The sequence below is a fragment of the Pongo abelii genome, chromosome 9, assembly GCF_028885655.2.
Source record: "Pongo abelii isolate AG06213 chromosome 9, NHGRI_mPonAbe1-v2.0_pri, whole genome shotgun sequence".
NCBI classification, from domain to species: Eukaryota; Metazoa; Chordata; class Mammalia; order Primates; family Hominidae; genus Pongo; species Pongo abelii.
This window is the reverse complement of record NC_071994.2, coordinates 33,525,028-33,536,926: the sequence shown is the minus strand read 5'-3', so window position 1 is coordinate 33,536,926 and position 11,899 is coordinate 33,525,028. Positions and strand designations below refer to the sequence as shown.

The 11,899-nt window shown below is 49.3% G+C and overlaps 1 protein-coding gene across 1 annotated transcript; it reads right to left on the bottom strand.

Annotated features, from left to right (window-relative positions):
* Positions 1 to 8,705: 8,705 nt before the first annotated feature.
* On the bottom strand, positions 8,706 to 11,370 carry C9H11orf91 (chromosome 9 C11orf91 homolog). Its single transcript, XM_024255340.2, has 2 exons — positions 10,734 to 11,370; positions 8,706 to 8,964 (listed from the first exon to the last, which is right to left on the bottom strand). The coding sequence occupies exons 1-2, from the start codon at positions 11,227 to 11,229 to the stop codon at positions 8,879 to 8,881; spliced, it is 582 nt and encodes a 193-aa protein (XP_024111108.1). The 5' UTR covers positions 11,230 to 11,370; the 3' UTR covers positions 8,706 to 8,878.
* Between the last annotated feature and the right edge of the window lie 529 nt (positions 11,371 to 11,899).

Below are 11,899 nucleotides of genomic sequence, written 5' to 3'. Positions count from 1 at the left end.
AAGGAAGCTGACTGCAAAAGGCAGGAGGATGCAGTGAAAAAGAGACGGGAGGGGAGCTGCCTGGGCTCCTGGTGGCTTCCAGGCCCTGGTGCCAATTGCACGAGGCCCATGAGGGGTCCATGTATCTTTGGCAGCCAGGGTCCTTCTTTTGGGAAGCAGCTGCTCCACAGTTCCAAGTGGTTCTGGTGGGGATGCAACCACAGGACCCTGGCCACCTCCTCCCCAACATGGACAGAGATGGAAATGTAGCCCGAGCTGGGCCAATCACATTTTCTCTCTAAGAACTGGTAGTTGGAGCTGAGTTGTCCAGTGACAGCACCTCGTTCCTTTGCTTTCCTTGTTCGGACGATGCCTTTTTAAATTTCCCTTAGTTTAGTTTCTATTGCTTGTAACCCAAGAAGCCCATTACCAGTCACTCTCTTTACTCAAGTAAGTCAGTTTGAGTGGCCTCTTTCCCCCCAAAACCAAAGAGCACCTGGAATAGGTGATACTTCAGCTTTGCATCACAGATTTTCTGGATTCCTATTGTCGATTGAAATTACAGCTGTTTCACCAGAAATAACTTGATAAATGTTTATTGGAAGCCAAATGTGAGGATCGACCCAGGAAGAGACACACCAACAAAGCTGGGAGTGTCCTAGAGTCTGTTACAAGTTAGAAAGCTTTTATGGGAAGGTTTAGAAGAGGGGGGGAGGACTCTTCATACAAAGAGTTGTCTTTTTGTTATTGGAAGGTATAATAAAGAGATTACAGTCACTGGCTACAGATGACAACCTGCAGGCTAAAATGTCTACGGGCAAGACAGCAAAGTTTCATGATTCAGAAACAAATGAGCAAAACTTCATGATTCAGAAGCAAATCAGCATCCTTTTCCATGTCAGGGATGCATTAACCACTATGTCAACAGTTTAAGGAAATCAAGATAAGATTCTTTACTCAGAAACAGGATGTCCTCATGAATCACAAAACTTCTGCTAGGTGGGAAGCCTGACAAATGCAAATTATCACTATTTAGTCACTTTTGTGGCAGCTGCGGCACAGATATGTTCTCGGATGTGCTCATGCACTGGTGTGGACAGAATGACAGGATTGCGTGGTGACCATCCACCCTTCCTTTTGGGGACTGCCTACAGAGAGGCCATGCCCTTGGCCTTGTCTGTTGGGTGTGGGTCATGTGATACTGCCTGGGAGGAATGTAGCTGGCTCCCTCTAGAAAACAAAACCCTCTTCCCCAAACTGCTTCCCAGCCACATTCACCCCCTTTGTCACTGCTTATGGGGCTGAGCTCCAGGGCCTGCACATTGAATGCTTCTCCCTCCCTGTGGACCGGGCCTCCCTCCAGGTCACATCTCGTGGCCACCACCACTTCCAGCACCAGTGGCTCAACAATGAGGGCTGTGTACTACACAAACAGGAAAATAATATTAAAATGATTCCCAGTTTGGGGCAGTTTCACATCTGTCATTTTTTGTTGTTGTCCCCACTCCCAGCCCCCATCCTGTGAAAGCAGCGTCTCCATTTGCCTGATGTGGAAAGAGGCTGCGAGAGGCTGGGTAACTTTCCCAACGTCACAGATCTGGTTAATGTCAGAATCAGGACACTGTTCAAAGGAAAAGGCCAATATTGCCTGAGGCACCAACAAGGTATTTACCTCCAGTGAGACCAAAAGCGGTAAAGCAGTAATTAAATGTCTCTTCCTTCTGTTCCCAGCTGACTTCCACTGAACCCTGCCTGACCGCTTTGGCACAAAGGGTGGGCACAGGTGACTTGGATAAGGTAGTAGGAGGTCTTCTCATCACACCTGAAGTCTATATTTCTTTCAGGAGTAATAAGCTTATGATGAAAGGATCATGATATAAAGAGCTGGTTATCTGTTCTATCAGGTTTCATGTTTCATCTTGCCCAAACAGTCACCACTGCAGGAGAAGGCCTTCAGCCTCCATCTACAGGCCTCTACCTCAGCTTTCCCTCTACCCTAGTTTCTTGAAAGTAAAGACTGCTAATTGATCTGATTGGCCAGGGTCCAGGACAATTCCTTTGACCCTACTTACCCAGTGGATAGGTTTACTACATCTTAAAGGTCAGTACATGGGGGCCAGGTGCAGTGGCTCACACCTGTAATCCTAGTGCTTTGGGAGGCCAAGGCAGGAAGATTGCTTGAGCCCAGAAGTACAAAACCAGCCTGGCAACAAAGTGAGACCCCCGCCTCTACAAAAGAATTTAAAAATTAGCCAAACACTTGGGAGGCTGAGGTGGGAGGACTACTTGAGCCCAGGAGTTCGAGACTGCAGTGAGCTAAGATCACAGCACTGCACTCCAGCCTGGGTGACAGAACGAGACTCTGTCTCTAAAAAGCATTAAAAAGAAAAAATATATAAAGTCAGCACATTGGGCTTTCCTTCTTCCCTGAGTTCATGCAATAGTCAGACCCACGACAAGCCTGCCTCCATGGACGGGTGAATCAGGCTCTTGTCTCTTTCCTGTCTGGCACTGAGTGGGCAAATCAAGCCAGAGGAAGCAGCGAGCTTCATTTATACCATCATCCCAGCTTTGAATGCTCCAAAACAGCTTTCCTTCTAGCTCAGCTACAAATAAAGCGGTGCTTTTGTTTTTCATGTAGCTGGTGGTGTGCTAGTAAACTCTTTTCAACCAACTCTTCTCAGTGGAGGTCTGAGAGAGCCAACCCTGATTTGTACATTTGCCAATTTCCTTGTTGTAAATACACTCCCCGTGGCCAATTTCAAAAAAACCCACATGACATCATTCAGAAGATATGCACATTAGCATACCATTATGTAGTATTTCGACCACACAGACACAATAGGCATAAATGAGCTCAGGAGTACAGATGATAGAAAATTGTAGCAAAATAATTAGGAAGCGATGAATTGTGAATATTTGTTACCTTCGTCTTAAATATGATTTAATTAAAAGTTGCTATGGTTTAATTTTTAATAATGGCTGTATTTAATAACCAGCTCATACCATTCCTGAAAATTTGGCAATTAGTTCTCGTGAGCCCATACAAACTGGCTCCGGCACACCACTGCATTTATCTATTATTCTTTGCATGTGGTGTTCTCTCAATCAAGCTCTCAATTGCTTTCCTCTGCCAAGCACCCTTTTCTTTGAGGAACAGCCTCTTTTGTTTCATTTTGTTCTGAGGGGCTGTCAATTACATGACAGTCACATCCCACCAACCGGTGGTAACAGGACCTGTGCCCAAAGTTAGGCCAAGCCATGGGGTGAGTGGGGAGGTGGCAGGGCTGAGTGTGGGCATTTCTGGGACCTTGGCTGTAATATTACCAAACTATCAACCCCATTCTCTCTTGCCAAGTTGTGGGAAGCAACCTAGCCAACACCAAAACCACCCCCTACCAGTATTTACATGTATTGGAAGACCCTGACCTCACTGTCCTCCCCATCTGTCTCTTGCAGGGGCTCCCTCCCTGCAGGGGCTCCCCCTCTGCAGGATCACTGTGGGCTACCTGTGGCCCTAGACAAGGGTCACACTTATGAAGGACCCTTTCCACACAGCCCTGTCTGTTCTCAGGTTCTGGCAACCACTCCCTCCTCTCTGTTCTCAGTTTCTGGCAACCACTCCCTCCTCTCACACCTACCCGCCTAGGGTTAGCAACAGCTCGGTGGGTGATAATCCGCATTCCCTGCCCACAACCTTTGTAAACACTCTGTCTTAGTCCATTCAGACTGATAAAACAAAATACCATAGACCGGGTGGTGTCTAAACAATAGAAATTTCTCATAGTTCTGGATGCTGGGAAGTCGGAGATCAATATGCCAGCAGATTCGGTGGCTGGTAAGGGCCAGCTTCCTAGTTCGTAGAAGATAGGAGTGGTGAATAAGCTTGCTGGGCCTCTTTTATAAAGGCACTAATCTCATTCCACCCTCCACCCTCATAACCTAATCACCTCTCAAACATCCCACCTTCTAATACTATTGCACAGGGGATTAGGTTTCAACATATGAATTTTGGAAGGACACATTCAGTTTATAGCATAATCCCTTTATTAAACACTCTTCAAATTAGCCAGTTTGGGTGTTCCACGCATTTCCTGCAGGAACCTGGCGGACCTCCCTCTGTACTCCCCACGCTGCATTGTTCATTATGCTCACAGGAGGCTTTGTGGGCCCAGCGGACCAGAACACAAGCTCTGGAGTCAGCCCCGAGTTTGAATTCTACCTCTCCTATTTACTAGCTGCAATACCAGCCTCACATCACTTTACCTCTTTGTGCCTCCATGTTAGTCACCTGTAAAATGAGGACAGCAGTCCCCACCTCAAAAGGTCATTATAAGGATGGGGTGAGACGGTCCATGTAAAAAACCTAATACAATGTGTGATACCTACAAACTGCCAGTAAGTGTTGATGACTTTTATTACATTGCTTTTTAAAAGTATGCAACAATTATTAACTATATTCATCATGCTGCAGGTAGAGCTCCAGAACTTATTCATCCTAAGTGAAACTATTTTGTTTATATTTCCCTTACTGTATTGTGAACTCTTCTTTGTTCTTTTCCAGATTTTTTCTCTCTATAATTGGAGACCCAGAAGCTAAACCTGGATTAAAAGGACTTGTACCACAGGAATGGCACATGGGCCCCCGTACCCCCATGATGGTACTGGTTTCCATTGAGCCCAATTAAGGTCTCCAGTTCTCCACAAGAGCTCCCAAGTGCAGATGGGAGTTAGTACTTGAGATATGAACCGATGTATCTTCTCTGGCTTGGCTCTGCAGGAAATGAGAAAGTTGTCGGTTGATGTGAATAGTGTCTAGTGGTGGCAGCCTGGTGCAGCCATCTCCAGAAGACTGGGTCTCAGCTGCCACAGGGGATTCAGGACAGGAGACCGTACCTACTGCAGATGTTTCCCCCCGGCCCCCCACAGATGTGTGTGTGAGCACTGAGGGGTCAGGGGCAAGCAAGTGTTGCATTATCATCCCTGATGTGAGCACCGAGGGGTCGGGGCCAAGCAAATATTGCGTCATCATCCCTAGTGGTCTGCCCTGCCACCCACCATTTTAAGGGCATCAAGAGGACACCCGAGGGCTGCAAGGGGATGAGAGTTCCTGGAAGAAATGCCAAATGCTTCTTTTTTACAGCTCACCTCAAGCTTCTCCTGTATCTGCGCCTCACTGTGGAAGGAGAGGTTGGGGTAGCCTTGATAGACCTGAGTTCTAAACCCAGCCCTGCCACATCCTAGCCATGTGCCTGTGGGTAAGCCACTTTCCCTCTCTGAGTCTCTGCTTCCTCATTTGTAAAACATGCCAAGAACAGTATCTGTTTCACCAGCTGGCAGTGAGAATTAAATTATTCAACTCCACCGACTCCCTTAGTGCCCAGCACACGGTTTGCACTTAGCAGGTGGGCACTTTTAAGGAATATGGCCTGGGGAGGGCTATTGGGACTCTGGGGAAAGAAACAAGGCCATGCCAGACATCTCTGTCTCCATCTGAGCTCTGCACTTGGTTTTCCTGATGCCTGGTTTGTTCCCATTTATTCTTATTAAGATTCTCCACCCCCCACCCCGCACCCTTCACTGCCCTCTGGCCTGGCCAGCCTGAAGTTTTCTGGGAGAACAAAGGAGCTTCTCTGGTAGCAACCAGCCTAGGGCTCAAATCTGGCTTCTTCCTGGGGAGATATTGATTCCTGGAATCAATATCTGGATTCCAGAAGGGCCTGGAATCTCTGCCTGGAATAGGAGGGTTGCTGTGTGTAGAGCAGAGGTTACCATGTCTGGGGGACTTTCCACCTTTATTTTACTTGGCCTGCATAGTGTTTTGGAAACATTTGAATTCATTGTTAAGATTTAGAAACCAGCAGCTTTCACCTGGCCTTGTGCTCACACTGCTGCCCTGCCAACAACAAGCTGGAGCTGGGTGTCCGCTGCCCCTGTAGTAGGGGCATGAGCTCTGAGGCTTGCCAGTTTCCACCTGGCTTCCTGGGCGCAGTTCCAGGGTTTCCAGCCTGGCCTTGTAGGCATGTGCCTCTGTGTCCTCAAGACAGAGGTAGCTGGACAAACTTTTGTGCATGTGTACGCAACTTCCAGGGTTCCCACCTCCCCGTTTACCCATCTACCGGTATCTGCACCCCCATGCCACAGATGTAACGCCTATTACTACAAATGAGCCATCTCGGCTCCCCTCAAAAGCCAATCTCTTTACTGTAAACTAGATCCCCCCTGCTGTGGTTTGAATGTTTTTGTCCCCTCCAAAATGCATGTGTTGGGAACTTAATCCTCAGTGTAAAGTACTGGGAGGATAGACCTAAGAGGAGGTGTTTAGAATCTAGGCAGAGCCCTCATGAATGAATTCATGTCGCTATTAAAAGCATGAGCTTGCAGTGAGCCGAGATTGTGCCACTGCACTCCAGCCTGGGCGACAGACCGAGACTCCATCTCAAAAAAAAAAAAAAAAAGTGCTTGCTGGAGTGGGTTCCCTCTTCTCTCCTGCTCTTCTGCCATGAGAAGATAGAGCTAACTGTTCCTCCCCTCTGGAAGACATAGCATCCAAGGCGTCATCTTGGAAGCAGAGATATCACGATCCAAACTGTTGGTGCTTTAATCTCCACCTTACTTGCCTCCAGAACTGTGAGAATACATTTCTGTTCTTTATAGATACTCCAGTCTGTGGAGTTATAGCAGCACAAAACAGACTAAGACACCACCTCTCTTGACCACTCAAGGACACCATTCCAGCAATTTCCCAGATCTCTTCTACATCATCACTTTTTCTCTCTATTGCATCATTTCTCTCAGGCCATGGTTATTTCTCCCATCTTAATAAAAACCTTCTCTTATCCCTACTTGCCCTACCAGCTACTGCTCTCGTTCTCTGTGATCTTCTGCAGCTAAACTCCTCTAAAGAGTGAGCTACACCCATTGTCTCCAAATCATCCCTTCATTCACTTTTAATACCACTCCAGTCAGGCATTACCCCTATCACTCAACCAAAACTGCTCTGGCAAGATCAGTACTAACATGTGGCAAAATCCAAGGGCAAATTCTCAGGCTCACCTTACTTGGCCTGTCGGCACTGTCTGTCAGAGGCGACCACTTCCTCCTTTGGCTGCCGAGACACCTGACTCCACTCCTTTTCATTCTCCTTTGCAGGTTCCTCCTGTTCTCCCCATCTTCTTAAGTGAGAGTGCCTCCACCCTCAATATTTGGTTCTCTTTCTCCCTACCCTCACTCCCTTGGTGATTTCCTTTGACTTCGTTTTTTAAATAAACCTACCTGTCAGCAACTCCCCAACGTCTACCTCCAGCCCAGGCTTTCTCCTGAACTCCAGGCTTATATGGGCCCCTGCTACACAGCTTCTCCACCAGGAGGTCTACCAGACACGAAAAACTTCACATATCCCAAATAAAACTGCTGATTGTCTCCCCAAAAGCTGTTCCACCTGTGCTCCTCCTTCTCACCAAAACCTGTTCCACCTGTGTTCTCCTATCTTAGATTACCACTCTGTGCTTCAATTGCCTGATACTTCTCACCACACCCACTGCTACCCGCATGATCTTTTACTTGGTTAATTTTTAGAGACAGGGTCTTGCTCTGTTGCCCAAGCTGGCATGCCAGTGGCATGGTCATAAGCTCACTGTAACTTTGAACACCTGGGGTCAAGCGATCCTTCCCACCCCAGCCTCCTGAGTAGCTGGGACTACAGGTGTGCACCACCACGCCGGGCTCAGCATGGTCTTTTTAGCTGGAATATTAATTACTACAGCCTCCTGACTGCTCTCCCTGCCTCCTTGCTTGCACCCTTGTAGTCTATTCATATCACAGCAGCACAAGTCAGATCCTGTCACTCCCCAGAAGGCTGTCTAATGACTGTGTCCCACTTGGAGTAAAGCCCAGAGTTCCTACCGTGACTATAAGGCTCTATACAAATGGGCCCCCTGTGTATTCACCCCTACCACTCTCCCCTCACTCCTCCTGCTCCAGCCATCTGGACTGTTTGCTGGTTCTCAAAAATGCTGCCATGCTCCCATCTTTGGAGCAGCCTTTGCACTGGCCCTTCTGCCTGGAACATTCCCTAGGGTACCACATGGCTATGACCCTCAACCTCCTTCAGACCTTGTTTAAATAATACCTCTTCAAGAAACCCCATGTGAAATTCTGCCCTGCCTTCCTCTGAGCCACCCTGGCAATCCTTACTCTGCTTTTTTCCCCCTTAGCATGTCATCTTCTATGATACCATATTATCATTTACTTATTTATAATATTTATTGTCTGTCTCTCCCCCATCCCCAATCCCAAGTGCCTAGGCACAAATAAGCACTCAATAAATATTTCTTGAATATATGAATTTCTAGGAAGGGCCAGGGCTTTGATAAGATTATCAGAGAGTTTGTGGTCCAAAAAACATGTAAAAAAAAAAATCAAAACACCAAACACTTCCAAGGAGTAAATATGTTTGGGAAAAAAAACAAACCACACACCAAGCCCCCACTATTCCAGTCCTCAAAGAACCTTTCTGAACAGAGACACAGCAGTAGAACCAATATATATATTGCCCTTGGTTTCTCCCGTTTCCTTCCTGATAATCTGTTGTTCTGGTTTGCATGACTGTGGTAGTGTTGGGGGTTCCCTCCCCGGTCTCGGGAGACCTTGAATGCTGGCTGGACAGCAGCTTCTAGACACCATGAGAGAGCTCCCTCAGCAGCACATAGAGAGGAGAGAGACCGTGAGATTTACCACGCAAAGCGGGCACTGTATGTGAAGTACATGCTGGTAGCAACAAGAACAGCGGTAAATACAGAACAGAAAATAACCATCTTTGAAATGACAACAAATGGGACACATTATCTAAGCAGTAACACCTAAGGAGGTGGCTGCCCAAGCTCCGGTGGGCAGCTCCTCAGGAGAGAGAGGCCGACTTCTTTCCGGGTTGCCTGGTCTTCAGTCCTTGTAACTTTTCGTCTTTTAGCGCCTTCAGGAATGTATCTGCGGGAGAGCAAAACAAACTTAGCCGTAATAGAGATAAGGGCTTTTCCTAACATTTCCAAAGCAAACTCTTGGGAAGCAACTGTGCTTCCTCGAACCTAAAACCCCATTTGTGATCCAAGATGGGAGAGAAAAAAAAAAAAAACAACGAAAACTCTGACTGTAAAAACATGTAACTGGTTCTGACTGTACATGCAACACATCCAGTTACATGTGTTTTTATAGTCAGAGTTGCTAAGTCCTGGATTTCTTTTTTTTTTTGAGAGGGAGTCTCACTCTTTGGCTCAGGCTGGAGTGCAGTGGCACAATCTTGGCTTACTGCAACCTCAGCCTCCTGGGTTCAAGTGATTCTCCTGCCTCATCCTCCCGAGTAGATGAGATTACAGATGCGTGCCACCAAGCCCTGCTCATTTTTGTATTTTAGTAGAGACAGGGTTTTACGATGTTGGTCAGGCTGGTCCTCAATGATCCTCTTGTTGTTCAGGCTCCTGACCTCAAATGATCCGCCCGCATTGGTCCCCCCAAAGTGCTGAGATTACAGGTGCCAGCCACCACACCCGGCCCCTGGATTTCTTAACTATGTATTCGGTTAAGATTTCTTAACTATTAATACATACATAATACTATGTATTCATATTACATAATATGTATTCATTATTATGTATTACATACATAATACTATGTATTCATAGTTAAGAAATCCAGGACTTAGCAAAGCCCAGTTTTTCTAGGGACTGTTTTCCTTCTATGGCTATGAGAAAGGGTGCATTACAGTGTGTCTGATGAACTGAAGACCATTTCCATGGCCACATGGACCTAAGCATTTAGGTTATTTCATACTTCCCTTCTCTGTGTGGCAGGGGAAGCCAACTTAAGCCGTTATATACAATAGTTGGAATGATCTTTTTAGAACTATCTGCCCTTCTCCAGTGGTCAAGGACAAGCCTTAGCCAAAACAAGTGACGGGAAAGACAAAGTCTGCAGGACAACCTACCGCTGCTGGAAGTTCTACTTTGCAATAGGTCCTTCTTGGAGTACAATGCATTCAACAACTTTACCCTCCAACATGGAGGAGTCATTCAGCTAGTAGGCTAAGGGATCCTGCCCGCATCAGCACACCTGGTCTCCCCTGGTCCAGAGCCCTAAGATTTCAGACCTAAGACCAGATATCAGCCCAGGATCCTGGTGAGAGAACTACCGGCGCCAAGGCCACAGAGTCCCGGGGGGCTGCCCTCCAGCATTAAGAAGTGGAGTGTCCCAAAGCTGCCCAGGAAACGGCCTTGGGCCTTGTGGTTCTTGCACAACTCCCACCTCCCCCTACAGACAACTGACAGTCACCTACTTCACCTTCCCCCCCATAGAGAGCCCCGGTTTAAGACCGAACATTAAAGCTTAGGGACTGTCTGTGGTGGGTGGAGCTCCAGAATACAGGGTAGGAGGATGACTGTGCAGGAGGATTAAAGTTCAGGATAGGGTGGTGGATGGAGTTCCAGGTGTGGAGGCTCAGAGTCCAGATTACCTAAAGGGTTTAGGATGGAGGGAGGATGGAGTTTGGGACTAAGAGGCTCATGAAGTTCAGATCTGTGGTGGGGGAAGGAGTCGGTTGAAGTCCAGGATAAGGGAGTCTGGGTGCTAGGGGATAGATTTTGGATCTGGGACTACTGGGGGCTGGACTAAAACCAGGCTACATTTCGGGGCGGGGCATGGAGCCAAGGAGGGAGCCAGGGCAGGCTAAGGCGGGGCTCGGTGGCCCTGGCGAGGTCACGCACAGCGCTGGGAGTCGAAGCCGTCCCCAGTGATGGTGAGCAGTTCCAGCTCCTTAATCCGGATCTCCAGCTCGCACAGCTCCTCGGGGTGGGAGGCAGAGGCGAGCCTGGGGGTCGAGGGGCGGGGGGCTAAGGGCGAGGCAGCCACCTCAGGCCCCGGCGGCGGCGAGTAGAAGAAGCGCAGAGGCTCGTAGGGGATGGAGGCCAGGCCCGAGGGCCAGGGCGAGGGCCAGGGGCGCTCGCCGGAGGGACCCAGGCCGGGTGGTGGTGGGGGCGGGGGAGCCGGGGCGGGGGGCGCCTGGGGCAGGGACCGGGCCCCCGCCGCCCCGCCCACTGGCGCCCCGCCCGCCTTCAGCGGCACCAAGAGCTTCTTCCAGATGTTGAAGTCGCTGAGCGGGGACGAGGAGATGCCGCGATCGTAGAGGGACGGGAAATAGAGGGGCGGGGCCGACCGCTGGCTCATGGTGGGGCTGTGGCTGCGGCGCCGCCCCTTCGGCATCGTTTGAATGAGGGTCTGCGTGGGAGGAACCCCGCGCCGGGAGACGCGCGCTCAGGCCCCGAGTCGCCGGGGTTTCGAGGTTCCACAAGCCCCGCCCCGACGGAGCGCGGCCCCACCCTTGCGCCTCAGCCCCGCCCCGAACAGGCGGGGTTCCGAAGCCCGGACGACCACGTCCCGGAACGTGGCCCCGCCCACCGGCGGCTGGCCGCGCCCGCAGTGAGAAAGCCACGCCCCCTGGCTCGCCTCACCTCGCCTCGCCTCCCGTCCCTCGACTCCGCCCACTGCCTCGCTCTGGCTTTGCGACGCCCCCGGCTCCCGTTGTCACATCCCAACATACCCTCATCCAGAACAGGGAGCGGGCCAGGGCTGCGGGAGAAAGCTTGCTTCAGGCTTCCTCTCTTTCTCCCATCAGGGAGAAAAGTATTTCCTAGAAACCTGGCCCCTGCACCAGGAGGCTTACCTCATTGCCTCACTGGCCGCGCCCACAGCAAAGAAGTCTGAGAAAATCAGTGTCTGATTTTTCATCCACTACTGTGGGAGGCAGACAAAGGAGAAGAGGATTGATTGGGAATGGCCGTTAGAGCCAACCCATGTATCTGCCAAACTTTAGCAGTGTTGAGGAAGATTATAGAAAAGGGGATCCTCATCTGGTAATAGATCTGAAGGAGTG